This window comes from Zophobas morio, unplaced genomic scaffold (assembly GCF_036711695.1).
Source record: "Zophobas morio isolate AGI-343-1 ecotype UQ-CSIRO unplaced genomic scaffold, CSIRO_AGI_Zmor_V1 ptg000014l, whole genome shotgun sequence".
NCBI lineage: Eukaryota > Metazoa > Arthropoda > Insecta > Coleoptera > Tenebrionidae > Zophobas > Zophobas morio.
In genome coordinates this window covers 23647541-23675450 of record NW_026972119.1, presented here as the reverse complement: position 1 = coordinate 23675450, position 27910 = coordinate 23647541, and the positions used below count along the sequence as shown (strand labels likewise).

Here is a 27910-nt window from a genome sequence, read left to right as displayed (position 1 = left end):
GACTATAAAAAGTTTATTCGTCAATTTTCAGCTACAGTCGTTCTTTTACATATGTGGACCTTTTGCTCCCCTTTGTTGCAGGAAATCGTAGTACACGTTGACACATAACCCGTTTTGCAGGTGATATTACATGTAGTACATAGTTCATCAATTGAATAAATGATTTAAGTCTAAGTGATATCTACAACTATTGTAACCATAAAACTTCACGCAATGCCACTTTCCGTAGACAAATATCTCGTTCTTTGTCCACACCCTAGAAACTGACAACTATTTTTTAAGAGCTGTTCACACTTGTGTGATATTAATCTTAATAAAGACTTATTTACAATGAGTATGTGTGTTTTTGACCTAGACGTTCCTTCTGGGTACCCTTATGTAGATGATCCGTCTGTTTTCAGAGGGATGGATTAAGTCGCTTTTATGCCGCCAATCCCACCTGTCCTGTTCCTCGCGCCTGCGCTTTCTATCCACGTAGTTGATCACGCAGCTCGTCGGTATCCACAACAAAGCCGTCACCAAAACGACAGTTCCAACTATGTTATCTCTCAAAAACAACAAAACTTTATTTATATTAATATCTTCAATGATATCCCAAAATCGCTCGACTACATCTTGCACGGTTTTCTCACAGTGACCCTACAAGTCCTCACTTTACTAACCCCTGGAAGTCACCCTCAAACTCACCTTGTTGCAAAACCCCTGTATACACGGTGTCCCATCAGCCAGAATATCCGGCGGCTCCACAGGCGAGCACGTCTCGTTGATGTTGGAGCGGCAACACCGCTTACACGCATCCACAACTAAACATGACTTAAGTCACACGAGATTTTAGCCGGTTATGTTGGTACTTACTTATATCGCACATGCAGCTCTGCAGCCCCTGCGTCTCGCAAAACGGGATACATTTACCCCCTTTGCACTTGCCGCGCTCCTGGCAGCTCGTGCCGTCGTCCATGGGGGGACTCTTGGGGCACTCCGCCTGCGTGCCCGTGCACTTAGACTCTTGTTCGCAAGTGGCGTATTGCGCCTCCCTGCACTTCACGTCGCTAGTCATGTACTGACAGTTCTGGCAACAGGGGGAGTTCTTGTCACTGCAAACAGCTTTGGGGCGCAGCTTGCAGTCTTTGTCGCAGCAGGAGTCGTTATCTTCGGTGCCTAGGAGCCCGGCGTCGCACTCCTCGTCGCCTTCGACGCGCAAGTTGCCGCAGAAGCTCTCTTCGGGCTCGGAGAAGCAGCGGCCGGATTTGGCCTGGAGGACTTTGCGGATGGAGCGCAGACTGCATGGAGAAAAGCGCTACAGAAAAATTCAAGGTGGTGAAAACAAGCTGGTGCTTTGAAGGTGGTACGTACTTTGTTGTTGACGTCGTAGCCGCTCACGCTGTAGGTGTACATGAGGTAGGAGCCGCCTTGGCTTGCGCTTGGGGAACACTCGGGGATGTCGGGGTCGTGTTCGGAGCCCCAATTGTGGCCGAATTCGTGCGCTGTGACTAGATCGGCTTCTCTGGTTATCACTCTTTGACCGTAGTGATTGCGGCTTGAACTTAAGCCGGAGTTTAAGTAAAGGGTGTAGCCGTTTTTGAAGTATTCTGCAGAGTTTACACCAAGTTAGTGCGTTTTTGGAACCACTATGAGCGTTTTGAGATCGATCTGTCAAATTCATGGCCTACTAAGGGACTTTGTTTCGATCGATTGGTTATTTTTTAAATTCCGGGTGGTTATTAATGACTGAAGCACATTTTGTGTTGGCAGCAATGCTAGTATGTCAATTTACATTTGTCAAGTTTGACACGAGCGCCTAACAAATGTTTCAGTTGGCAATAGAATTAAGCAATTCTGGGAAATTTTTCTTGGGCTGCTGTTGCCGAATCTGATCCAAATGCTTAGCGATGTCACTTTTAAGTGCTCAAGAAAATTAGGTTATGACATTTTAATAATAATCAACGACAAATTTTGATTTAAATTAAATGTCACTGTTAAACAGTGACAACATGAAGTTAAGTGAGGTGACAGCTTTACCAGTTTCAAGCAAAATTTCGTGATACCAACTGAAACAGTAATTGTAAATCGCGCTCTAGAATACGTACATATTTAAACCGAGTAAAAGCCATTTCGGGTCAATTTGTACAATTTTAATCGGTTTTTTGACAAAATTTCCAACAAAAAAAATCTCTTTTGAGATCGCTTTAAGGAACTTTAACATTACGAAAAAATGGTGGAGGCGTCGGGATAATTATTCACTTCTACAGGAGAATTTTGTTTGTAAGTTGGTGCTACTGACAGACTGTCAAGTTCAAGTTGAAATTTGACGTTTCATATCGAAGTCGCCGTGTGCTTTGGATTTTTTTAATTGTATTGCCAGCATTGGCGATTTCTGTCATTTTCGTATGAGAAGTGCAACATTTATATTCTCTGGTAATGTAATCAATGTCACTGATAAAAAAATAACGTCACACTGATGATCTAGTAGACTGTGTGGTTTGACAGTTACGGTCAAATAACTGTCAAACAAATTAAATAAAATGATAATTTCACGTGGATATTCTTGAAATGGCAGTTCACAGTTGACAAACAGGTTTGCCACCATAAAATTTGAAAAATGTTGCTAATATGACAAAAAAAGCATGTTTGCTATTTTCTGAAGCGATAGAGTGAAAGTAAGCACAGATTCGTGATTCTGAGATTTCAAGTAGAAAGAATGCCTTCTAAGACCGACTTCATGGACTTTAATTTATTTCATTTATTAAAATATGCTCTGGATTTTTTTTAATTACATTGCCAGCATTGGTGATTTCTATCATTTTCGTATGAAAAGTGTCACGTTTACATTTCGAGGTTCTGTAAATCAATGTCAATGACAAAAGACAACGTCAAACTGACAGATTTAAATAACGTTAGTTAAAAATAATGACACTGACATGTTTTTAAATAAATTCCAAAGCACACTTGACAAGCTTTTTTCGATCATGTGGCATTACTGTGGTATTTGACGTATTAGAAATTTAGGTTAAGCAGATAGAGACGGATGGGTGGGGCTTACTTTGTATAACAAGATTATTTAAGAACATATTTCACATGGCTTAGAAAAATAAAGATTTTTTAAGCTCCGATTCTCGGCTTACGACCAATAAAAAAATCGTCCGAATAGAGACAGGGCGGGTGGGCGGGGTATATATTTTGCCTTTTTTTTTTTCTTAATATACATAGCCATCTTTTCATAACAAGAAACTTAAACATGGTTAAAATGGTTTTTGCAAGGAAATATGGATTTTGCAATTATGGCAAAATCGATATTTGCTTACACAAATTTACCATTTTAAACATGTTTTAAGTTTCATGTCGTGAAAAGAAGTCTAATATGTGTTAAAACACAAAGGCAAAAAGTAAGCCCACCCACCCGCCCTATCTCAATTGTAATGATTTTTTATTCGCCGTGAACCAAGGGGGCGGAGCTTAACTGCAAAACACTTATTTCTTTTCAAAGAATTAAAAACATGTTTTTGAGTATCGTGTTGTTCAAAGAATACTATGTACATTGAGAAAAATAAACCCCGCCCACCCACCCCATCTCAGGCTCCGCCCCTTGGTCTGGCAACGAATCAAAACTTTATTACTATTTCGATCAGGGAAGGTATGGGTGGGGCTTAATCTTTCTTAATATACATAGTCTTTTTTGAAAAACACGTCTGACATGGTAATTTCTTGTAGAGAAATAATAAGAATTTTGCAATTAAATTCCTCTCCTAGGTCTCTTGACTATTAAAAAAAAAAATCATCAGAATTGAGACAGGGCGGGTGGGCGGGGCTTATATTTTGCCCTTTTTTCTTAATATACGTAGTCGTCTTTTCAGAATTTAATTACTTGGGTTAAAAATGCAACAATCAAAGACAAACTTGCAAAAACCCATGGCTGCCTTTGATTGTGATTTTTATTGCTCTCGCCGTATATTTTATCCGGAATAATGCATTTCTGTAATTTTCTAAAGATTTGATCAATAGAATACGCGCATATATATATATATATAGGCTCTGGAAACGCAAGATGTGACACGTAGAGCGTAGTTTAACTATTTTTTATATAAATGTTACTGTCATTGAGATAAATGAGGTTAAACCGATTAAACTACGCCCTACGTCTTCCAGATCTTTTGTTTCCAAAGCCAGTTTAAAAAATCATACGATATTTAAAACAAGTAAAGTTGAAATGTTACAGTCTAACATTTGTTGTTGCAAGCACCACAAAATTCCCCAAAATCTTAAAAAAAATTAAGAATTGGTACTCCTGACTTCTTAATATTTGCTTATACAAATTTTCCATTTTAAACATGTTTTAAGTTTCATGTTGTGATAAGAAGTCTACACATATTAAAACAAAAAGGCAAAATAATAATAATACCGATAGAACATTAAAAAACACGATCAAAGGCAGCCATGGATTTTTGAAGGTTTGTCTTTGATAGAATTTTCGTCTTGTCCAACAGGTTGCCGTCAATTTGCCAGCTTGAGTTGAAAATGCAACAATCAAAGACAAACTAACTTCAGTAGTTTAATATTTTTTTATGTAAATGTCACTGTCATTGGGATAAATTGAGGTTAAACCAATTAAACTACACCTTGCGTCTTTCACATCTTTTGTTTCAAAGCCTCCCCTCATGTCCAATTTAAAAAAGCATACGGTATTTTTCAGTTTTCGGTTTTTGTTGCATCGATTATAATTTTTGGATTTTCCAACTTTTCGTTTCGGTTTTTCGATTACCAACTTTTCTAATTTTTAGTTTTAAATATTTCAATTTTCCAACTTTCGAACTTTTTAGTTACTTAGATTTTTCCATTTTTAAATTTGTAGATTTTTAATTTTTGAATTTTTCAATTTTTCGATGTTCCAGTGTTAGAATTTTTCGATTAAAATTTTTCTTTTTTCGATACTCATATTTCTCGATTTTTTCAGTTTGTCGACTTATAGTTTTTCAGCTATTCCATTTTTCGATTTTTTAGTTTTACAATTTTTCGAATATTCTCAAATTTTTGAAATTTGCGATTATTCAGTTTTTCGATTTTTTAGTTTTCCGAATGTTATTTTGCAATTTTTGACTTTTATAATATTTAGATACGTATTTAAAATTTTGTTTTTTTTAATATATCAGTTTTTCGCTTCGAATTTTATTTATACAATTTGCAATTTTTACTTTCTCGATTTTTCAATTAAAATTTTTTGTAGTTATCATTTTTAAATTCATCGATTTTTTAACTTCCGAATTTTTCAATTTTTCGGTGTCACCATTTTTCGATAAGAAAATTTTCTGGTTTTAATTTTTAAATTTTTCGATTAGCAACTTTTTTAGTTTTCAGTTTTAAATATTTCAATTTTTCAACTTTGGAAATTTTTAGTTTTTCGATTTTTAATTTTTCAATACTTGGATTTTTTGTTTTTCAATTTTTTGATTGGGGATTTCTCTTATCTCCATTTTTAAATTTTTAATTTTTGCTTTTTCAATGTTTCAATGTTAAAATTTTTCAGAGTCAGATTTGTAACGTCAAATTTACAGATTTAAATAACCCCAGTCAAAAATAATGATAGTACCAACATAATTTTTTTTTTTTTATATAAATCCCAAAGCACACTTGGCAAGTTTTTTTCGATCATTTGGTATTATTGCAGTTTTTCTGGAAAATGCAGAAAATCCCAAAGTCCAGAAAATCCAGGAAATTCAGAAAACATGTACAGTTTCGGCCACAAAATCTTGGGCAGTTCTGTCATTCCAATGACAAGCTCTAAAACAGGCTTTACGTACTTATAACCTCAAATTGGCCATGTATGTCATTTTGACGTAGACTGGAATGTGGATGATGACGTACGTCAAAATTTATTTTTTAAAAGTGTCAATCATTATGACAATAAAGCTTAGAATACATCGTGTTTTTTTTTAAATGACAGAAAAATACTGCCCAAGATTTTCTGGCCGAAACTGTAATATCTGAAAAAATTGGAAAATCCAGAAAATTGGAAAATCAGAAGATGTGAAAAATATGGAAAATGTGGAAAATTCAGCTGATCCAGAAAATCCAAAAAATCTGGAAACTACAAAATCTGGAAAAGTCAGAAGATCCGGAAAATCTGGAAAATCCACAGAATCTGGAGAATCCCCAAAATCAGGAAAATCTAGAAAATCCAGAAAATCTAAACAAATTCACAAAATTTAATCAAAACCACAAAAATTCCAGAACTTCAAAAAAATCCAAACAAAAAACAAAAAATCGAAACAATCTAAAAAAATCCAAAAATTGCAAAAAATCTAAAAAAAACCTAAAAAATTAGAAAAACCCAAGAAACTCAAAAAATCAAAAAAATTCAAAAAATCCAACAAAATCCAAAAATTTAAATTAAAATAATACCGAGAGAGCAATAAAAAACACGATCAAAGACAGTCACGGATTTTTGAAGATTTGTCTTTGATAGAATTTTCGTCTTGTCCAACAGGTTACCGCCAATTTGACAGCTTGAGTTGAAAATGCAACAATCAAAGACAAACTTGCAAAAACCCATGGCTGTCTTTGATCGTGAGTAGTTTAATAATTTTTTATATAAATGACACTGTCATTGAGATAAATTGAGGTTAAACCGATTAAACTACGCCTTGCGGCTTATGTCCAATTTAAAAAAGCCTATGGTATTTTTTAGTTTTCCGATTTTTGTTGCCTCGATTATAATTTTTCGATTTTCCAGCTTTTCGTTTCTATTTTCTGATTAGCAACTTCTGTAATTTTCAGTTTTAAATATTTCAATTTTTCAACTTTCGAACTTCTTAGTTACTTCGATTTTTCCATTTTTAAATTTTTAGATTTTTAATTTTTCGATGTTTCTGTGTTTGAATTTTTCGATTATTAAAATATTTCTTTTTTCGATAGTCAAATTTCTCGATTTTTTCAGTTTGTCGATTTATAGTTTTTCAGTTATTCCATTTTTCGATTTTTCAGTTTTACAATTTTTGATTTGCAATATTTCGAATTTTCTTTAATTTTTGAATTTTGTGATTATTCACTTTTTCGATTTTTTTAGTTTTCCGAATGTCATTTTGCAATTTTTGAGTTTTATAATATTTAGACATGTATTTAAAGTTTTGTTTTTTTTTTTTTAATTTATCAGTGTTACCATTTTTCGATAGGAAATTTTTCTGGTTTTAATTTTTTAATTTTTCGATTAGCAACTTTTTTAGTTTTCAGTTTTAAATATTTCAATTTTTCAACTTTGGAAATTTTTAGTTTTTCGATTTTTAATTTTTCAATGCTTGGATTTTTTGTTATTTCAATTTTTTGATTGGGAATTTCTCTTATCTCCATTTTTAAATTTTTAATTTTTGCTTTTTCAATGTTTCAGTGTTAAAATTTTTCAGTGTCACATTTGTAACGTCAAATTTACAGATTTAAATAACCACAGTCAAAAATAACGATGGTACCAACATTTATTTTTTTTTTAATAAATCCCAAAGCACACTTGGTAAGTTTTTTCGATCATGTGGTATTATTGCAGTTTTTCTGGAAAATGCAGAAAATCCAAAAGTCCAGAAAATTCAGGAAATTCAGAAAACATGTACAGTTTCGGCCACAAAATCTTGGGCAGTTCTGTCATTCCAGTGACAAGCTCTAAAACAGGCTTTACGTACTTATAACCTCAAATTGGCCATGTATGTCATTTTGACGTAGACTGGAATGTGGATGATGACGTACGTCAAAATTTATTTTTTAAAAGTGTCAATCATTATGACAATAAAGCATAGACTACATCGTGTTTTTTTAAATGACAGAAAAATACTGCCCAAGATTTTCTGGCCGAAACTGTAAAATCTGAAAAATTTGTAAAATCCAGAAAATTTGGAAAATCAGAAGATGTGAAAAATATGGAAGATATGGAAAATTCAGCTGATCCAGAAAATCCAAAAAATCTGGAAAAGTCAGAAGATCCGGAAAATCTGAAAAATCCACAGAATCTGGAGAATTCCCAAAATCAGGAAAATTTGGAAAATCTAGAAAATCCAGAAAGTCTAAACAAATTCACAAAATTTAATCAAAACCACAAAAATTCCAGAACTTAAAAAAAATCCAAACAAAAAACAAAAAATCGAAACAATCTAAAAAATCCAAAAATTGCAAAAAATCTAAAAAAAACCTAAAAAATTAGAAAAACCCAAGAAACTCAAAAAATCCAAAAAATTCAAAAAATCCAACAAAATCCAAAAATTTAAATTAAAATAATACCGAGAGAGCAATGAAAAACACGACCAAAGACAGTCACGGATTTTTGAAGATTTGTCTTTGATAGAATTTTCGTCTTGTCCAACAGGTTACCGTCAATTTGGAAGCTTGAGTTGAAAATGCAACAATCAAAGACAAACTTGCAAAAACCCATGACTGTCTTTGATCGTGAGTAGTTTAATCATTTTTTATATAAATGTCACTGTCATTGAGATAAATTGAGGTTAAACCGATTAAACTACGCCTTGCGGCTTATGTCCAATTTAAAAAAGCATATGGTATTTTTTAGTTTTCCGATTTCTGTTGCCTCGATTATAATTTTTCGATTTTCCAGCTTTTCGTTTCTATTTTCTGATTAGCAACTTCTCTAATTTTCAATTTTAAATATTTCAATTTTTCAACTTTCGAACTTCTTATAAGGAATTCACGTTCGGTAGATGTAACTAGATTTGGTAACTTTTTTTTTTAAGCTGTGTAACTGCGGACATAATTGTTCTAGTGTATAATGTATTACTGGCATGTCAGAAAGTAGGTATCAAAAATGTGACATGTAAGTAAGTAAAGGTCAAATATCGAAAATGTGATGGTTTTGTGGTAATCTGGTGAATCTATTTTTGAACCAAGGAGAAAATCGCATCCCTCTAAAAGCCCAAAGAGCAACCCGCGTGTAAAATTTTGAATCTTTTCCCTTCACTAGTTTTTTTAGGAGGACAAGCTTTGATGTCATCATCATGGATCCACAATTTCACCATGGATCCGTTCTGGTATATCCATGTCTCATCCAAGAAAATGAAAAGTAAATCCTCACCACAATCACGCAATTGGAGATAGGTACCGTCTTAGAAATTTGATTCTGGCAGCTATAACGTGTTTAAAATGTGAAAAACTTCGCCTTCGGAAACCTAAATTTATACGTGTATTACGTACAATTATTTTCAAAGCCGAGTGTTTTACCTCTTACAAAACAATAACGATTATATAAAACTTAAAAACCAATTGTAGAACGGAACCAACAAAGCATGTAGGTATATAAATCTGCGCAGTCGTCTTTCTGATTCTGATTATAATATTAACGGCACAAGAGCCGCTGTATCTGTATTATTTTAAAATTCGAAAAACACTCGACAACACTAGCGAACTTTACGGAGAATATTTCTGCCACCAGTTTAACTGTTTCCGTTTTACCCAATTTTTTGAAAACCACGAAATATTTCTTGTTTCTTTTCCTTTAAAATGAGCTTTCTCTTGATTACTTTTATTGAAATTGTTTCCATGCTGTATTTAAGGATTTTCTTGAAACGAAGCGTGTTGAAATTAGAAAAACTTCGTTTTTTTTCCACACAATTCAGATTGACATTTGAATTAGAAAATTAGACAGTTGATGCCAATCTTAAATTTCTAGTGATCTTAAGATTGCAACTTAACCACAGAAAAGTTTCTGTCAGTTACTTCTACCGAACGTGAATGCTTATTAGTTACTTCGATTTTTCCATTTTTCAATTTTTCGATGTTTCAGTGTTTGAATTTTTCGATTATTAAAATTTTTCTTTTTTCGATACTCAAATTTCTCGATTTTTTCAGTTTGTCGATTTATAGTTTTTCAGTTATTCCATTTTTCGATTTTTCAGTTTTACAATTTTTGATTTGCAATATTTCGAATTTTCTTTAATTTTTGAATTTTGCGATTATTCAGTTTTTCGATTTTTTAGTTTTCCGAATGCCATTTTGCAATTTTTGACTTTTATAATATTTAGATGTGTTTAAAATTTTGTTTTTTTTTTTAATTAATCAGTGTTACCATTTTTCGATAGGAAATTTTTCTGGTTTTAATTTTTAAATTTTTCGATTAGCAACTTTTTTAGTTTTCAGTTTTAAATATTTCAATTTTTCAACTTTGGAAATTTTTAGTTTTTCGATTTTTAATTTTTCAATACTTGGATTTTTTGTTTTTTCAATTTTTTAATTGGGAATTTCTCTTGTCTCCATTTTAAAATTTTTAATTTTTGCTTTTTCAATGCTTCAATGTTAAAATTTTTCAGTGTCACATTTGTAACGTCAAATTTACAGATTTAAATAACCGCAGTCAAAAATAACGATAGTACCAACATATATATTTTTTAAATAAATCCCAATGCACACTTGGTAAATTTTTCGATCATGTGGTATTATTGCAGTTTTTCTGGAAAATGCAGAAAATCCCAAAGTCCAGAAAATCCAGGAAATTCAGAAAACATGTACAGTTTCTGCCACAAAATCTTAGGCAGTTCTGTCATTCCAGTGACATAAGCTCGAAAACCGGCTTTACGTACTTATAACCTCAAATTGGCCATGTATGTCATTTTGACGTAGACTGGAATGTGGATGATGATGTACGTCAAAATTTATTTTTTAAGTGTCAATCATCATGACAATAAAGCCTAGACTACATCGTGTTTTTTTAAATGACAGAAAAATACTGCCCAAGATTTTCTGGCAGAAATTGTAAAATCTGAAAAATTTGTAAAATCCAGAAAATTTGTAAAATCAGAAGATGTGAAAAATATGGAAAATTCAGGTGATCCAGAAAATCCAAAAAATCTGGAAAAGTCAGAAGATCCGGAAAATTTGAAAAATCCACAGAATCTGGAGAATCCCCAAAATCAGGAAAATTTGGAAAATCTTGAAAATCCAAGCAAATCCAAAAACTCTAAACAAATTCACAAAATTGAATCAAAACCAAAAAATTCCAAAAATTAAAAAAAATCAAAACAATAAAAAAAATCCAAGAAATCCAAAAATTGCAAAAAATCAGAAAAAATATAAAGAATTAGAAAAACCCAAGAAACTAAAAAAAATCCAACAAAATACAAAAATTTTAAAAATCCATAGCCTACTAGATATCAAATATTAATGAAGGCCCTGTATATTCAGACTATTTAATACATTTCTTTAAATACATATCTGGACATTGATTTTCGGACCGGTTTGAACAATAAAAATTTTTAGTTTCATTTTATTTTGAGAAATTTTTTAATAAAGATGACTTCTTCTAAGACCAATTTGATGATGTGTAATTTTTTTGTATAAAAATTGCGGAGGCGCTGTATCAAAAAAAAATCTTTAAAACTACACGCAATAATACCGCGAGAGCAATAAAAACACGATCAAAGACATCCACGGATTTTTGAAAATTTGTCTTTGATAGACTTGCAAAATATTCCACGGCTGTTTTTGATCATGGTTTTTACTGCTCTCTCGGTATATTTCATCCGGAATAATGCATTTCTGTAAATTTCTAGACATTCGATGAATAGAATACGCAATTCACTGAGATAAATTGTCCTACTTTGCGTTTAAGCAACCAAATTGACTAATTAGATTGTAAATTTTTGTCAGGTTGGCAACATATTGAAAATTTTATGACGGCGTATCTAACTGTCAAATTGAATTGAAAGTCAGTAACGGCCATCTTCTCATCACGTTTGTTAGCACACTGATGTCAAAATTGACTAGTTCGGGGCACATTGTTAATAATAATTTATTATTGTAAAATTACAAATTGACATTTGTCATACCAACCGCAACCAAATTCCCCAAAATCTGAAAAATAGCAATTTTTATTTAAAATGGCGAACAATGCACTTTATTCCAGTTTTTGAAGCGCTACGGGTGAAATAAGCACAGGTTCGTGATTCTGAGAACATTTCCAATAAAAATGATCTCTTTTAAGACCGATTTCATAGTTTTTAATTTTGCAAAAATGGTGGAGGCGCCAGGATAATTATTTTTACAAAATATTTAATTCGACAAGTTTTAGAACTTCTACTGGAAATAAAGCAAAACGTACCTGGAGTACAGATGCCTCCCACCGAGTTGCGCCTCGGAGACCCCACGTACGCCAGCCCCAAAATCCCCCCTTCAAACTTCAGATCGGTGAACAAGTGGGCCAAGCAGAAGTCCTTGTGAGTGTACTCTCGGCTGAAAACCTACACCACAATATTAACCCAACACAAAAACGAAAAAATTAACGAAAAATAAAAAATAATAACCTCTAAAAAGTTGTTCATGCATTCCTATTCAGACGACGACTAGCTTAGAACATTCAGTGCTAAAATAAACAAACTGGAGAACACAAAATTAAATAAAAATCACCAACCACACAATCAGTATTTACCTCTAATAAATTCCTCACGTCCCACTTTTCTCGTATCATGTTATAGTGCGCCTCGCCCGCTTTGATCCGCGTCGGCTCACTATGCACCACGATTTTCTTAATCACAAAACCCATCCCCTTGAGACCTTCTTCCTGCTGGCGGTCTTGCCACACCGTGTCATTGTAGATTTTATGCACGCGGTCAATAAGACTTATCTATAAAAACAACCTCAAAAATTGAACAACCACCCAAATAAGTATACCAAGTAGTTAATTGTGGTTTTAGTATTACTGGCACCCATTTCTTGGAAGAATCTATAGTCCGCGACCAATAAGAGCGGACACCTGGTTTTAGTAGGCGGAAAATCGTACGGGTCCACCTGTCGCTTCTCCCTGTGTTGTTCAGACGTCCATTGGTTGTCTTCAACATCCTCATTGTCGTCAAGATCGTCGCCTTCTTTCACGTATCCGCAAATTCTGGGGCCCACTTGCCCCGGGGGTAGAGTATCACGGTCCCAACTGAATTTCACGTCTGATTGCTTGTAGGTGATCATCGTTTTGTTGTCTAGGTGAGGGATGTGTCGCCACGACGGCTACAATTTAATACAATTTATTAAATTAAAATGTTTTTGGTGTTGTTTTTGTGACGTGCACCTCAACGTGATAGGTTTCATCCGGCAAGTGAATGTTTCCTGTTATCACTCCATCGTCGATGTGCAAGCTCACGTGAGACAGGGTTTCCCCGAAAACCCGCCCATGGTAAAATTGTTCATGGTCTAGAAACAATGTACAACACTATGACAATTATAGTGACAATTTTACCAATGTGGACGGTTGTTTCTTTTCCATTTCCATCCACAGAATAGGCTTTGAATTTCGAATGTAGGACGCTCCGTTTCGGGGTTAGAATGAGGCGGAAGTCACGACCGTGGGTATTAAAGTTCACTTCTTTGATTTTGTTGAATGGGTGATCGCCTGCTGGGGTCCCCCGCTTTACAACTGTGTGAATAACATCGTCGGCGTGAATCGTCTCAAAGTGTTTGAGATTTTTATAAATTGAGCCTCTTCCAACAACAACAAAGATAAACATTATGAAACAACTAATTAGCACCATTTTCTGTAAAAAAACGACGATAAAGTGTGTGTTTGGTGCGACAATCATGACTCGGCGCTTTTATCAATTCATAATTCAACAATAAACATTGAAAGTTTATCTACAACAATCTAAAACACCTGTCATTGTAATAAAACAGCTGACAGCTGTCACTGCCCAAATTCCCCTAAGTCGCGTCGACGAGAAGTACACAGGCGGAGCTAACACAACACACGATTCACACCCAACCCCGTCACGTGACGCGTACTTCTCCCAAATCCCGTACCACCAACTACTGACGTGTCTTTTCCCTACGCGCATGTTTTTCCAGCAGCAATTCGTGCCGGTGTGACAAGAGCGTGATGGAGTTATTCGCGAGAAATTTTAAATTTTCTTCTTTATTCTTAAGTTCCAGCGTAATTTTAAGCGTAATATGTACTTCCGAAGTCCCGAGACCGCGCGGTGTGTCTTTATCAAGAGCGTCTTTATACAATCCAGAGCGAAATTTTTTATGTTTTGATAACAGTAAAACGATACCCTTCGTCCAGGTGAACGACGATTATTGCGACTGTCCCGACGGGAGCGACGAGCCGGGGACGTCGGCCTGTCCCCACGGGATTTTCCACTGTACCAACGCTGGGCATAAACCCATGAACTTGGCCTCCAGTCGGGTGAACGACGGCGTGTGCGACTGCTGCGACGGCAGCGACGAGTACGCCAGAAATACGATCACGTGCCCCAATATTTGCATGCAGTTGGGGCGACATGCGAGGGAGGAGGCGCAGAGGATGGCGGAGTTGGTCAAAGCCGGGAAGCATCTGAAAGCTGAGCTGAGTCAAAGAGGTTGGTTGAGGTTTGTCGTTGCTTTGTAACGAAAAGGGGGCTTTCAGGTATGCAGCTGAAGGAAGAAAAGAAGGAGAAGCTAGTGGTGCTAGAAAAGAACAAAGAGGAGGCTGAGAGAGTCAAACAAGAGAAGCAACAAATCAAAGATGAGCTTGAAGCAGCTGAGAATAAGGCGCTGGAAATTTACAGAAAAATGGAAGATGAAGAGAAGAAGAGAAAAGCGGAAGCTGAAGCAGCCAAGAATAGGGAAGAAGCCACAGAGACTTTTGTCAAGTTTGACTCCAACCAAGACGGTTTTGTGGAGATTTCTGAGTTACAAACAAGACAAACGTTTGACAAAGATAAAAATGGAGAAGGTGTGTTAATTTAAAGTAATTAAAAAAATAACCAATTAAATTTTTCTCAGTTTCCGTGGAAGAAGCCCGCTATTTCCTCAACAATGAAGACGCAGTAGAGCTTGAAAAATTCGTCACAGACGCTTGGCCTAACATCAAACCCTACCTAATGATGGACGCCGGTCTCTTCAAGCCCCCAGTCCCCCAAGAAGAAAGCCCCAGTGAAGCCGACGACCTCCAAGGCGACGAAGCGGACGAAGAAGAAGCCCCTCAAGACGAAGAAGAACCAGATGAAGGCGAAGACGAACCGGAGCAACCTGAAGAGGCTGTAGAAGAACCGGCGCCGCTGCCCTACGACGACGAGACCCAAAAGCTCGTGGATCGAGCAACTTTCGCTAGGAACGAGTTTGCGGACGCTGAGCGAGCCGTCAGAGACATAGAAGCCGAAATTAATAACATCCAAGACTACCTGGAGAAGGATTTCGGGCCTGAAGAGGAGTTCGCGTCTCTTCAAGGCGAATGCTTCGATTATTCCGACCACGAGTACATTTATAAGTTGTGTCCGTTCGAGAAGACCACTCAGCTGCCAAAGTCCGGCTCCATGGAGACTAGGTTGGGGTCGTGGGGCCGCTGGGATGGTCCTGAGGATAATAAGTATGAGTCTATGTTGTACGACAAGGGCCAGTCTTGCTGGAACGGTCCTCAGAGGTCTTCCAAAGTGAAAGTTGTGTGTGGTGTCACGAATGAAGTGACTTCTGTTACTGAACCTAATCGATGTGAATATCTGTTTGAGTTTGTTACTCCAGCGGCTTGTAGGGAAATTGCTAGTGATGTAGATGATTTACATGATGAATTGTAATTGTATTTTGATATTTGTAAATCTTTAAATTTGTATCTTTTGATATTGTCGGGATTTCCTCTAGCGACCTGCAGCATTTTCCTTTCGGTTTAATGGACACTGATTATGGAGTGATAGTATGTATGAATTTATTTTTCGTTTATTAGTCGTATGGTGGAAGATAATCAGTGATAATTGTAAGACCAAGAACTGTTATCAATTGTGAATTGAAGTACTATTTAATAAAACACTTTAGATAAGAAAAATCGTGTGTTTGTTTTCTATTGGTGGGTTTTTGAATGACAGTAACGAAGCGCGAATGGAAATGAACGTGTTTGTGGTAGTTCAGTGGCGGCTCGTGAATAGCCCGATTTTTGTATTACACTAAAATTTGCTATTAATTTATGATTTTTGGAATTTTCAAAGGACCATTTCAACATATGGGTTTAAGTTGCACGAATTTGATCGGAGTGCTGTTGGGTTTGTAACAAAACTTTGAAACATTGTGAAACACATTAATTTCAATTTCTTCATGTTGGCACCATTACTTGCTACCCTGTGTGCTACCTTTCTTCGGTGTTTAGGAAATAAAAAGTAAGTACAGTAATAAGCATTCACGTTCGGTAGAAGTAACTGACAGAAACTTTTCTGTGGTTAAGTTGCAATCTTAAGATCACTAGAAATTTAAGATTGGCATCAACTGTCTAATTTTCTAATTCAAATGTCAAATCTGAATTGTGTGCAAAAAAAACCGAAGTTTTTCTAATTTCAACACGTTTCGTTTCAAGAAAATCCTTAAATACAGCATGGAAACAATTTCCATAAAAGTAATCACGAGAAAGCTCATTTTAAAGGAAAAGAAACAAGAAATATTTCGTGGTTTTCAAAAAATTGGGTAAAACGGAAACAGTGGCTGAAATATTCTCCGTAAAGTTCGCTAGTGTTGTCGAGTGTTTTTCGAATTTTAAAATAATACAGATACAGCGGCGCTTGTGCCGTTAATATTATAATCAGAATCAGAAAGTCGACTGCGCAGATTTATATACCTACATGCTTTGTTGGTTCCGTTCTACAATTGGTTTTTAAGTTTTATATCATCGTTATTGTTTTGTAAGAGGTAAAACACTGGGCTTTGAAAATAATTGTACGTAATACACGTATAAATTTAGGTTTCCGAAGGCGAAGTTTTTCACATTTTAAACACGTTATAGCTGCCAGAATCAAATTTCTAAGGCGGTACCTATCTCCAATTGCGTGATTGTGGTGAAGATTTACTTTTCATTTTTTTGGATGAGACATGGATATACCAGAACGGATCCATGGTGAAATTGTGGATCCATGATGATGACATCAAAGCTTGTCCTCCTAAAAAAACTAGTGAAGGGAAAAGATTCAAAATTTTACATGCGGGTTGCTCTTTGGGCTTTTAGAGGGATGCGATTTTCTCCTTGGTTCAAAAATAGATTCACCAGATTACCACAAAACCATCACATTTTCGATATTTGACCTTTACTTACTTACATGTCACATTTTTGATACCTACTTTCTGACATTCCAGTAATACATTATACACTAGAACAATTATGTCCGCAGTTACACAGCTTAAAAAAAAAAGTTACCAAATCTAGTTACATCTACCGAACGTGAATTCCTTATAGCGGTCATTTCTACGGAACCACTCGATAAAAAGTCAAGTTGGTAGCCCTGTCATCTAGTACTTTACGCCGAACGCGGTTGGTAGCGGTAGTTGATATGGCAATCGAAACTAGGACAACACGAATGTTTCGGTTGCCCTCAAATATGCCGCACTGTATCCCGTGCAGACTGTATTTTCTGTTCATCTATTTATTAAAATAAAATATCTACATTAACAATGGGGCCATCTAACCTGTCAAATTTTTGACACATATGTTTTCCCCCAGAAACCCGTCAAGGTCACTTAGGTACACCAAACAAATTTTGAAAATTTACACTAGGGAGTGGTTCTATAGAAAAGATCGCGACTTTATAAAATAATTTCATAACTGGCAAAGTTAGCATAATAAAGATAGTAAATCGCTAATAAAAATTGTTTTGTTCATCCGCTCCAAAACCTGATGACTGCCTCTTTCCTGGATAAATCGTATATAAAATGCGTAATATGTGGTTTATGACTTGAGTCTATTCATATTTTTATCACCGTTTTTTTGTCTTCTTTTTTCACATATTTGTGTACTTGATTTCTTTTGTCGCTGTTTTCGCTTCATTTGCGTCCTTTCTTTTGACATTTTTTCGTAGCTTAGTTTTTGCTTTTTTTGCCACATTTTTTGACACCATTTTGTTGTCATTGTTTTTCATGAGGGTTTTAGCACTATTTTCGCCGTTTTTGGTCGGTTTTTTGTTTTCAATCGCTTTTTTCCTATTTTTATAGACCTTTTTAAAATAGATTTTTCCATTTCTCGATTTCTGGGTTTTCAGTTCTTCGATTTTTCGGTTTTTTGATTTTTCAGGTTTTTGATTTTTCAAGATTCCGATTTTTTAAAATTCCGATTTTTCGACTTTTCCATTGATCACTTCGATATTTCAGTTTTGGGTTTTTTCATTATTTCGTTTTTTTTTTAATTTAAATTTTTCAATTTTTAACTTTTTCAGTTTTCGATTTTGGTCTACTTCGATTTCTCTATTTTTCTATTTTTTGATTTCTTGATTTCTCGATGTTACAGTTTTTGAATTTTTCGATTTTGCAATTTTTCGATTTACCAATTTTTCGCCGTTTCACTTTGGGAATTTTTGCGTTTTTCGATTCAATTTTCTGATTTTTCAATTCTTCGATCGCTTAAATTTTGTATTTTCGATTTCTCAGTTTTTCGCCTTTTGGTTGTTTTTTTTTTTCGTCCTTTTCGTCCCATTTCGCCCTTATCGTCCTTTTCGTCCTTTCTCGTCCTTTTCGTCCTCTCTCGTCCCTTTTCGTCCTTTTTATGCTTTTTCGTCCTTTTCGCCCTTGTTCGTCCTTATTCGTACTTTTTCATTTTTGTCGCCCTTTTTCGTACTTGTCATCCTTTTTCGTCCTTTCGTCCTTTGTCGTCCTTTTTATCCTTTTTTGTCCTTTTCGTCCGTTTCGTCTTTTTCGTCCTTTTTCGCCCTTTTTGGTCCTTTTCGTCCTTTTCATCCTTCGTCGTCCTTTTTGTCCTTTCCGTCCTTTTTCGTCCGTTTTCGTCGTTTTCGTCCTGATGGTCCTTTTTCGTCCTTGTTGTCCTTTTTCCTCCTTTTCGTCCTTATCGTCCTTTTCGTCCTTATTGTCCTTTTTATCCTTTTTCGTCCTTTTCGTCCTTTGCCGTCCTTTTTGGTCCTTTTCGTCGTTTTTATCCTTTTTCGTCCTTTTTGTCCTTTTCGTCCTTTTCGTCCTTTTTCGTCCTTATTATCCTTTTTCGTCCTTTTCGTGCGTGTTGTCCTTTTTCGTCCTTTTCGCCCTTTTTCGTCCTTTTTGGTCTTTTTCGTCCTTTTTCGTCTTTTTCGTCCTTATTCGTTATTTTTCGTCCTTTTCGTCCTTGTTGTCTTTTTTCGTCCTTATTTTCCGTTTTTGTCTTTTTCGTCCTTTGTCATCTTTTTTCATTCTTATTATCCTTTGTCGTCCTTTTCCTCCTAATTCTCCTTTTTCATCCTTATTGTCCATTGTCGCCCTTTTCGTCCTTTCTCGTCATTTTTCGTCCTTTCTCGTCATTTTTCGTACTTTTCGTCCTTTTTATCCTTTTTCGTCTTTTCATCCTTTTCGTCCTTCTTCCTCTTTCGTCGTCCTTTTATGTCCTTTTCGTCTTTTTTCGTCCTTATTATCCTTTTTCGTCCTTTTCGTGCTTATTATCCTTTTTCGTCGTGTTTCGTCCTTATTATTCTTTTTCGTCCTTTTCGTCCTTATTGTCCTTTTTCGTCCTTTCCGTCTTTTATCGTCCTTTTCGTCATTTCGTCCTTTTTCGTCCTTTTTGGTGCTTTTCGTTCTTTTTATCCTTTTTCGTTCTTTTTGTCCTTTTCGTCCTTATCCTTTTTCGTCCTTTTCGTCCTTATCGTCCTTTTTCATCCTTTTTGGTCCTTTTTGTCCTTTTCGTCCTTTTTCGTCCTTTTCGTCCTTTTTCGTCCTTCTTATCCTTTTTCGTCCTTTTCGTCCTTGTTGTCCTTTTCGATCTTTTTCGTCCTTTTTGGTCCTTTTCGTCATTTTTCGTCTTTTTCGTCCTTATTCGTCATTTTTCGTCCTTTGATCCTTTTTCGTCCTTTGTCGTCCTTTTTCGTTCTTTTTGGTGCTTTTTGTTCTTTTTATCCTTTTTCGTTCTTTTTGTCCTTTTCGTCCTTATCCTTTTTCGTCCTTTTCGTCCTTATCGTTCTTTTTCATCCTTTTTGGTCCTTTTTGTCCTTTTCGTCCTTTTTCGTCCTTTTCGTCCTTTTCGTCCTTCTTATCCTTTTTCGTCCTTTTCGTCCTTGTTGTCCTTTTCGATCTTTTTCGTCCTTTTTGGTCCTTTTCGTCATTTTTCGTCTTTTTCGTCCTTATTCGTCATTTTTCGTCCTTTGATCCTTTTTCGTCCTTTGTCGTCCTTTTTCGTTCTTATTATCCTTTTTCGTCTTTTTCCTCCTAATTCTCCTTTTTCGTCATTTTTCGTCCTTTTCGTCCTTTTCGTCCTTTTTCGTCCTTTTCGTCCGTTTTCGTGCTTTTCGTCCTTTTTCGTCTTTATTATCCCTTTTCGTCCGTTTTATCCTTTTTCGTCGTTTTTCGTCCTTATTATCCTTTTTCGTCCTTCTCGTCCTTATTATCCTTTTTCTTCGTTTTTCGTCCTTATTATCCTTTTTCGTCTTTCGTCGTCTTTTTCGTCCTTTTTGTCCGTTTTCGTCCTTGTTATCCTTTTTCGTCATTATTATTCTTTTTCGTCCTTAATACCCTTTTTCGTCCTTTTCGTCCTCGATTTTGGCCCCAATTTTTCAATTTCGACTTCTCGATTTTTCGATCTTTTGATGTTCTGATTTTTGAAATTTTCGATTTTCCAATTTATCGACATTTCGATTTTCGATTTTGTAATTTTTCGTCGTTTCAGTCTAGGAATTTTTTAGTTTCTCGATTTTTCAGTTTTCCGATTCAATTTTCCAATTTTTCAATTTTTAAAATTTTGGATTCTCGATTTCTCTATTTCTCGGTTTTTCGACTCTGGTTTTTCAATTTTTCAATTTTAAATTTTATATTTTTGTATTTCTGAAATTTCGTTTTTTCGATTAATCAATTCTTCCATATTTCATTGCTGGGATTTTTCAATTTTTTGACTTCTCAATTTTCAGATGTTTCAGTTTTACAGTTTTTCAAGTTTTCGATTCTTCCATTTTGTATTTTTAAATTTTTGTAGTCTTCTTCTGTTCCATTTTTGAGTCTTCCTTTGGATTCCCTTTTTCTCCCTTTTTTGGCGGCTTTTTTGTAACCATATAATCACAAATTTTTGTCTTTTTTTTAGTTTTTTCGCTTTTTCTTTTATCATTTTTCTGGCGATTTTTTGTTGCTTGTTTTGTCATATTTTATTGTAGATTTTTTTGGATCTCACTTTTTTGTCTTTTTTTGTTGTGTTTTCTGACGACTATTTTATTGCGTTTTTTGTTGCATTTTTTACAGTTTCGTTTGTGACCTTCCTTTTTTGTAATTTTTTTGACCATTTTTTTCGTGTTTTTTTTTTGTTGTCTGAGCTGAGTCAAAGAGGTTGGTAGAGGTTTGTCGTTGCTTTATAACGAAAAGGGGGCTTTCAGGTATGCAGCTGAAGGAAGAAAAGAAGGAGAAGCTAGTGGTGCTAGAAAAGAACAAAGAGGAGGCTGAGAGAGTCAAACCAGAGAAGCAACAAATCAAAGATGAGCTTGAAGCAGCTGAGAATAAGGCGCTGGAAATTTACAGAAAAATGGAAGATGAAGAGAAGAAGAGAAAAGCGGAAGCTGAAGCAGCCAAGAATAGGGAAGAAGCCACAGAAACTTTTGTCAAGTTTGACTCCAATCAAGACGGTTTTGTGGAGATTTCTGAGTTACAAACAAGACAGACGTTTGACAAAGATAAAAATGGAGAAGGTGTGTTAATTTAAAGTAATTAAAAAAATAACCAATTAAATTTTTCTCAGTTTCCGTGGAAGAAGCCCGCTATTTCCTCAACAATGAAGACGCAGTAGACCTTGAAAAATTCGTCACAGACGCTTGGCCTAACATCAAACCCTACCTAATGATGGACGCCGGTCTCTTTAAGCCCCCAGTCCCCCAAGAAGAAAGCCCCAGTGAAGCCGACGACCTCCAAGGCGACGAAGCTGAAGAAGAAGAAGCCCCTCAAGACGAAGAAGAACCAGATGAAGGTGAAGACGAACCGGAGCAACCTGAAGAGGCCGTAGAAGAACCGGCGCCCCTACCCTACGACGACGAGACCCAAAAGCTCGTGGATCGAGCAACTTTCGCTAGGAACGAGTTTGCGGACGCTGAGCGAGCCGTCAGAGACATAGAAGCCGAAATTAATAACATCCAAGACTATTTAGAGAAGGATTTCGGGCCTGAAGAGGAGTTCGCGTCTCTACAAGGCGAATGCTTCGATTATTCCGATCACGAGTACATTTATAAGTTGTGTCCGTTTGAGAAGACCACTCAGCTGCCAAAGTCCGGTTCCATGGAGACTAGGTTGGGGTCGTGGGGCCGCTGGGATGGTCCTGAAGATAATAAGTATGAGTCTATGTTGTACGACAAGGGCCAGTCTTGCTGGAACGGTCCGCAGAGGTCTTCCAAAGTGAAAGTTGTGTGTGGTGTCACGAATGAAGTGACTTCTGTTACTGAACCTAATCGATGTGAATATCTGTTTGAGTTTGTTACTCCAGCGGCTTGTAGGGAAATTGCTAGTGATGTAGATGATTTACATGATGAATTGTAATTGTATTTTGATATTTGTAAATCTTTAAATTTGTATCTTTTGATATTGTCGGGATTTCCTCTAGCGACCTGCAGCATTTTCCTTTCGGTTTAATGGACACTGATTATGGAGTGATAGTATGTATGAATTTATTTTTCGTTTATTAGTTGTATGGTGGAAGATAATCAGTGATAATTGTAAGACCAAGAACTGTTATCAATTGTGAATTGAAGTACTATTTAATAAAACACTTTAGATAAGAAAAATCGTGTGTTTGTTTTCTATTGGTGGGTTTTTGAATGACAGTGACGAAGCGCGAATGGAAATGAACGTGTTTGTGGTAGTTCAGTGGCGGCTCGTGAATAGCCCGATTTTTGTATTACACTAAAATTTGCTATTAATTTATGATTTTTGGAATTTTCAAAGGACCATTTCAACATATGGGTTTAAGTTGCACGAATTTGATCGGAGTGCTGTTGGGTTTGTAACAAAACTTTGAAACATTGTGAAACACTTATTAATTTCAATTTCTTCATGTTGGCACCATTACTTGCTACCTTTCTTGGGTGTTTAGGAAATAAAAAGTAAGTATAAAATAATTTCATAACTGGCAAAGTTAGCATAATAAAGATAGTAAATCGCTAATAAAAATTGTTTTGTTCATCCGCTCCAAAACCTGATGACTGCCTCTTTCCTGGATAAATCGTATATAAAATGCGTAATATGTGGTTTATGACTTGAGTCTATTCATATTTTTATCACCGTTTTTTTGTCTTCTTTTTTCACATATTTGTGTACTTGATTTCTTTTGTCGCTGTTTTCGCTTCATTTGCGTCCTTTCTTTTGACATTTTTTCGTAGCTTAGTTTTTGCTTTTTTTGTCACCATTTTGTTGTCATTGTTTTTCATGAGGGTTTTAGCACTATTTTCGCCGTTTTTGGTCGGTTTTTTGTTTTCAATCGCTTTTTTCCTATTTTTATAGACCTTTTTAAAATAGATTTTTCCATTTCTCGATTTCTGGGTTTTCAGTTCTTCGATTTTTCGGTTTTTTGATTTTTCAGGTTTTTGATTTTTCAAGATTCCGATTTTTTAAAATTCCGATTTTTCGACTTTTCCATTGATCACTTCGATATTTCAGTTTTGGGTTTTTTCATTATTTCGTTTTTTTTTTTAATTTAAATTTTTCAATTTTTAACTTTTTCAGTTTTCGATTTTGGTCTACTTCGATTTCTCTATTTTTCTATTTTTTGATTTCTTGATTTCTCGATGTTACAGTTTTTGAATTTTTCGATTTTGCAATTTTTCGATTTACCAATTTTTCGCCGTTTCACTTTGGGAATTTTTGCGTTTTTCGATTCAATTTTCTGATTTTTCAATTCTTCGATCGCTTAAATTTTGTATTTTCGATTTCTCAGTTTTTCGCCTTTTGGTTGTTTTTTTTTTTCGTCCTTTTCGTCCCATTTCGCCCTTATCGTCCTTTTCGTCCTTTCTCGTCCTTTTCGTCCTCTCTCGTCCCTTTTCGTCCGTTTCGTCCTTTTTATGCTTTTTCGTCCTTTTCGCCCTTGTTCGTCCTTATTCGTACTTTTTCATTTTTGTCGCCCTTTTTCGTACTTGTCATCCTTTTTCGTCCTTTCGTCCTTTGTCGTCCTTTTTATTCTTTTTTGTCCTTTTCGTCCGTTTCGTCTTTTTCGTCCTTTTTCGCCCTTTTTGGTCCTTTTCGTCCTTTTCATCCTTCGTCGTCCTTTTTGTCCTTTCCGTCCTTTTTCGTCCGTTTTCGTCGTTTTCGTCCTTATTGTCCTTTTTATCCTTTTTCGTCCTTTTCGTCCTTTGCCGTCCTTTTTGGTCCTTTTCGTCGTTTTTATCCTTTTTCGTCCTTTTTGTCCTTTCCGTCCTTTTCGTCCTTTTTCGTCCTTATTATCCTTTTTCGTCCTTATTATCCTTTTTCGTCCTTTTCGTCCTTATCGTCCTTTTTCGTCCTTTTCGTCCTTTGTATCCTTTTTCGTCCTTTTCGTGCGTGTTGTCCTTTTTCGTCCTTTTTGCCCTTTTTCGTCCTTTTTGGTCCTTTTCGTCCTTTTTCGTCTTTTTCGTCCTTATTCGTTATTTTTCGTCCTTTTCGTCCTTATCGTCCTTTATCATCCATTTCGTTCTTTTTCGTCCTTTTTCGTCCTTTTTCGTCTTTTTCGTCCTTATTCGTCATTTTTCGTCCTTTTCGTCCTTGTTGTCTTTTTTCGTCCTTATTTTCCGTTTTTGTCTTTTTCGTCCTTTGTCATCTTTTTTCATTCTTATTATCCTTTGTCGTCCTTTTCCTCCTAATTCTCCTTTTTCATCCTTATTATCCATTGTCGCCCTTTTCGTCCTTTCTCGTCATTTTTCGTCCTTTCTCGTCATTTTTCGTACTTTTCGTCCTTTTTATCCTTTTTCGTCTTTTCGTCCTTTTCGTCCTTCTTCCTCTTTCGTCGTCCTTTTATGTCCTTTTCGTCCTTTTTCGTTCTTATTATCCTTTTTCGTCTTTTTCCTCCTAATTCTCCTTTTTCGTCATTTTTCGTCCTCTTCGTCCTTTTCGTCCTTTTTCGTCCTTTTCGTCCGTTTTCGTGCTTTTCGTCCTTTTTCGCCCTTATTATCCCTTTTCGTCCGTTTTATCCTTTTTCGTCGTTTTTCGTCCTTATTATCCTTTTTCGTCCTTCTCGTCCTTATTATCCTTTTTCTTCGTTTTTCGTCCTTATTATCCTTTTTCGTCTTTCGTCGTCTTTTTCGTCCTTTTTGTCCGTTTTCGTCCTTGTCATCCTTTTTCGTCATTATTATTCTTTTTCGTCCTTAATACCCTTTTTCGTCCTTTTCGTCCTCGATTTTGGCCCCAATTTTTCAATTTCGACTTCTCGATTTTTCGATCTTTTGATGTTCTGATTTTTGAAATTTTCGATTTTCCAATTTTTCGACATTTCGATTTTCGATTTTGTAATTTTTCGTCGTTTCAGTCTAGGAATTTTTTAGTTTCTCGATTTTTTAGTTTTCCGATTCAATTTTCCAATTTTTCAATTTTTAAAATTTTGGATTCTCGATTTCTCTATTTCTCGGTTTTTCGACTCTGGTTTTTCAATTTTTCAATTTAAAATTTTATATTTTTGTATTTCTGAAATTTCGTTTTTTCGATTAATCAATTCTTCCATATTTCATTGCTGGGATTTTTCAATTTTTTGACTTCTCAATTTTCAGATGTTTCAGTTTTACAGTTTTTCAAGTTTTCGATTCTTCCATTTTGTATTTTTAAATTTTTGTAGTCTTCTTCTGTTCCATTTTTGAGTCTTCTTTTGCATTCCCTTTTTCTCCCTTTTTTGGCGGCTTTTTTGTAACCTTATAATCACAAATTTTTGTCTTTTTTGTAGTTTTTTCGCTTTTTCTTTTATCATTTTTCTGGCGATTTTTTGTTGCTTGTTTTGTCATATTTTATTGTAGATTTTTTTCGATCTCACTTTTTTGTCCTTTTTTGTTGTGTTTTCTGACGACTATTTTATCGCGTTTTTTGTTGCATTTTTTACAGTTTCGTTTGTGACCTTCCTTTTTTGTAATTTTTTTGACCATTTTTTTCGTGTTTTTTTTTTGTTGTCTGAGCTGAGTCAAAGAGGTTGGTAGAGGTTTGTCGTTGCTTTATAACGAAAAGGGGGCTTTCAGGTATGCAGCTGAAGGAAGAAAAGAAGGAGAAGCTAGTGGTGCTAGAAAAGAACAAAGAGGAGGTTGAGAGAGTCAAACAGAGAAGCAACAAATCAAAGATGAGCTTGAAGCAGCTGAGAATAAGGCGCTGGAAATTTACAGAAAAATGGAAGATGAGGAGAAGAAGAGAAAAGCGGAAGTTGAAGAAGCCAAGAATAGGGAAGAAGCCACAGAGACTTTTGTCAAGTTTGACTCCAATCAAGACGGTTTTGTGGAGATTTCTGAGTTACAAACAAGACAAACGTTTGACAAAGATAAAAATGGAGAAGGTGTGTTAATTTAAAGTAGTTAAAAAAATAACCAATTAAATTTTTCTCAGTTTCCGTGGAAGAAGCCCGCTATTTCCTCAACAATGAAGACGCAGTAGAGCTTGAAAAATTCGTCACAGACGCTTGGCCTAACATCAAACCCTACCTAATGATGGACGCCGGTCTCTTCAAGCCCCCAGTCACCCAAGAAGAAAGCCCCAGTGAAGCCGACGACCTCCAAGGCGACGAAGCGGACGAAGAAGAAGCCCCTCAAGACGAAGAAGAACCAGATGAAGGCGAAGACGAGCCGGAGCAACCTGAAGAGGCCGTAGAAGAACCGGCGCCGCTGCCCTACGACGACGAGACCCAAAAGCTCGTGGATCGGGCAACTTTCGCTAGGAACGAGTTCGCGGACGCTGAGCGAGCCGTCAGAGACATAGAAGCCGAAATTAATAACATCCAAGACTATTTAGAGAAGGATTTCGGGCCTGAAGAGGAGTTCGCGTCTCTTCAAGGCGAATGCTTCGATTATTCCGACCACGAGTACATTTATAAGTTGTGTCCGTTCGAGAAGACCACTCAGCTGCCAAAGTCCGGTTCCATGGAGACTAGGTTGGGGTCGTGGGGCCGCTGGGATGGTCCTGAGGATAATAAGTATGAGTCTATGTTGTACGACAAGGGCCAGTCTTGCTGGAACGGTCCTCAGAGGTCTTCCAAAGTGAAAGTTGTGTGTGGTGTCACGAATGAAGTGACTTCTGTTACTGAACCTAATCGATGTGAATATCTGTTTGAGTTTGTTACTCCAGCGGCTTGTAGGGAAATTGCTAGTGATGTAGATGATTTACATGATGAATTGTAATTGTATTTTGATATTTGTAAATCTTTAAATTTGTATCTTTTGATATTGTCGGGATTTCCTCTAGCGACCTGCAGCAATTTCCTTTCGGTTTAATGGACACTGATTATGGAGTGATAGTATGTATGAATTTATTTTTCGTTTATTAGTCGTATGGTGGAAGATAATCAGTGATAATTGTAAGACCAAGAACTGTTATCAATTGTGAATTGAAGTACTATTTAATAAAACACTTTAGATAAGAAAAATCGTGTGTTTGTTTTCTATTGGTGGGTTTTTGAATGACAGTGACGAAGCGCGAATGGAAATGAACGTGTTTGTGGTAGTTCAGTGGCGGCTCGTGAATAGCCCGATTTTTTTAATTATTTACACTAAAATTTGCTATTAATTTATGATTTTTGGAATTTTCAATGGACCATTTCAACATATGGATTTAAGTTGTACGAATTTGATCGGAGTGCTCTTGAAAAAAAAAAAAACTTTGACACATTGTGAAACACTTATTAATTTCAATTTCATAATATATAAAATAATTTCATTTCTGGTGAAGGTCCCACATTTCCGTCTGTCTGTCGTCTGTAGTCTGTGTTAAAAAACAGCATGTTTCTGTACATATTCAAACCACAATTGTAAAATACCATTTTAAAATTTATCTTTAACTATAATATCGGCTGCTCTGACATGGGACAAACATTTAAAATTACCATAATAAATATATGTAATATAATATGTGG

The 27910-nt window shown here is 35.6% G+C and overlaps 3 protein-coding genes and 1 pseudogene across 3 annotated transcripts; 3 read left to right on the top strand and 1 right to left on the bottom strand.

Annotated features, from left to right (window-relative positions):
• LOC135128672 (ADAM 17-like protease) lies at positions 1-13721 on the bottom strand. The gene is made up of 9 exons (XM_064055674.1): positions 13205-13721; positions 13037-13158; positions 12646-12975; positions 12404-12598; positions 12077-12215; positions 1354-1589; positions 856-1297; positions 688-803; positions 1-639 (listed from the first exon to the last, which is right to left on the bottom strand). The coding sequence occupies exons 1-9, from the start codon at positions 13542-13544 to the stop codon at positions 352-354; spliced, it is 2208 nt and encodes a 735-aa protein (XP_063911744.1). The 5' UTR covers positions 13545-13721; the 3' UTR covers positions 1-351.
• Positions 13722-13788: 67 nt separating this feature from the next.
• LOC135128673 (glucosidase 2 subunit beta-like) lies at positions 13789-15757 on the top strand. Its single transcript, XM_064055675.1, has 3 exons — positions 13789-14318; positions 14366-14674; positions 14725-15757. Exons 1-3 carry the CDS (start codon positions 13838-13840, stop codon positions 15510-15512), a joined length of 1578 nt encoding a protein of 525 aa, XP_063911745.1. The 5' UTR covers positions 13789-13837; the 3' UTR covers positions 15513-15757.
• A 5423-nt stretch (positions 15758-21180) lies between these two features.
• LOC135129043 (glucosidase 2 subunit beta-like) lies at positions 21181-22631 on the top strand. Its single transcript, XM_064056123.1, has 3 exons — positions 21181-21192; positions 21240-21548; positions 21599-22631. Exons 2-3 carry the CDS (start codon positions 21242-21244, stop codon positions 22384-22386), a joined length of 1095 nt encoding a protein of 364 aa, XP_063912193.1. The 5' UTR covers positions 21181-21192; positions 21240-21241; the 3' UTR covers positions 22387-22631.
• Positions 22632-26035: 3404 nt separating this feature from the next.
• Positions 26036-27424, top strand: LOC135129042 (glucosidase 2 subunit beta-like; annotated as a pseudogene).
• The last annotated feature ends 486 nt before the right edge of the window (positions 27425-27910 follow it).

Bases quoted from the DNA above. Each gene is read 5' to 3' on its own strand.
- LOC135128673 (XM_064055675.1), top strand. From the start codon at position 13,838: ATGGAGTTATTCGCGAGAAATTTTAAATTTTCTTCTTTATTCTTAAGT. The intron at 14,319-14,365 runs GTTGGTTGAGGT...GGGGGCTTTCAG, and splicing joins AGCTGAGCTGAGTCAAAGAG to GTATGCAGCTGAAGGAAGAA. The intron at 14,675-14,724 runs GTGTGTTAATTT...AATTTTTCTCAG, and splicing joins CAAAGATAAAAATGGAGAAG to TTTCCGTGGAAGAAGCCCGC.
- LOC135128672 (XM_064055674.1), bottom strand. From the start codon at position 13,544: ATGATTGTCGCACCAAACACACACTTTATCGTCGTTTTTTTACAGAAA. The intron at 12,976-13,036 runs GTGCACGTCACA...ATTAAATTGTAG, and splicing joins ATGAAACCTATCACGTTGAG to CCGTCGTGGCGACACATCCC. The intron at 12,599-12,645 runs GTATACTTATTT...TTGTTTTTATAG, and splicing joins AAACCACAATTAACTACTTG to ATAAGTCTTATTGACCGCGT.
- LOC135129043 (XM_064056123.1), top strand. From the start codon at position 21,242: ATGCAGCTGAAGGAAGAAAAGAAGGAGAAGCTAGTGGTGCTAGAAAAG. The intron at 21,549-21,598 runs GTGTGTTAATTT...AATTTTTCTCAG, and splicing joins CAAAGATAAAAATGGAGAAG to TTTCCGTGGAAGAAGCCCGC.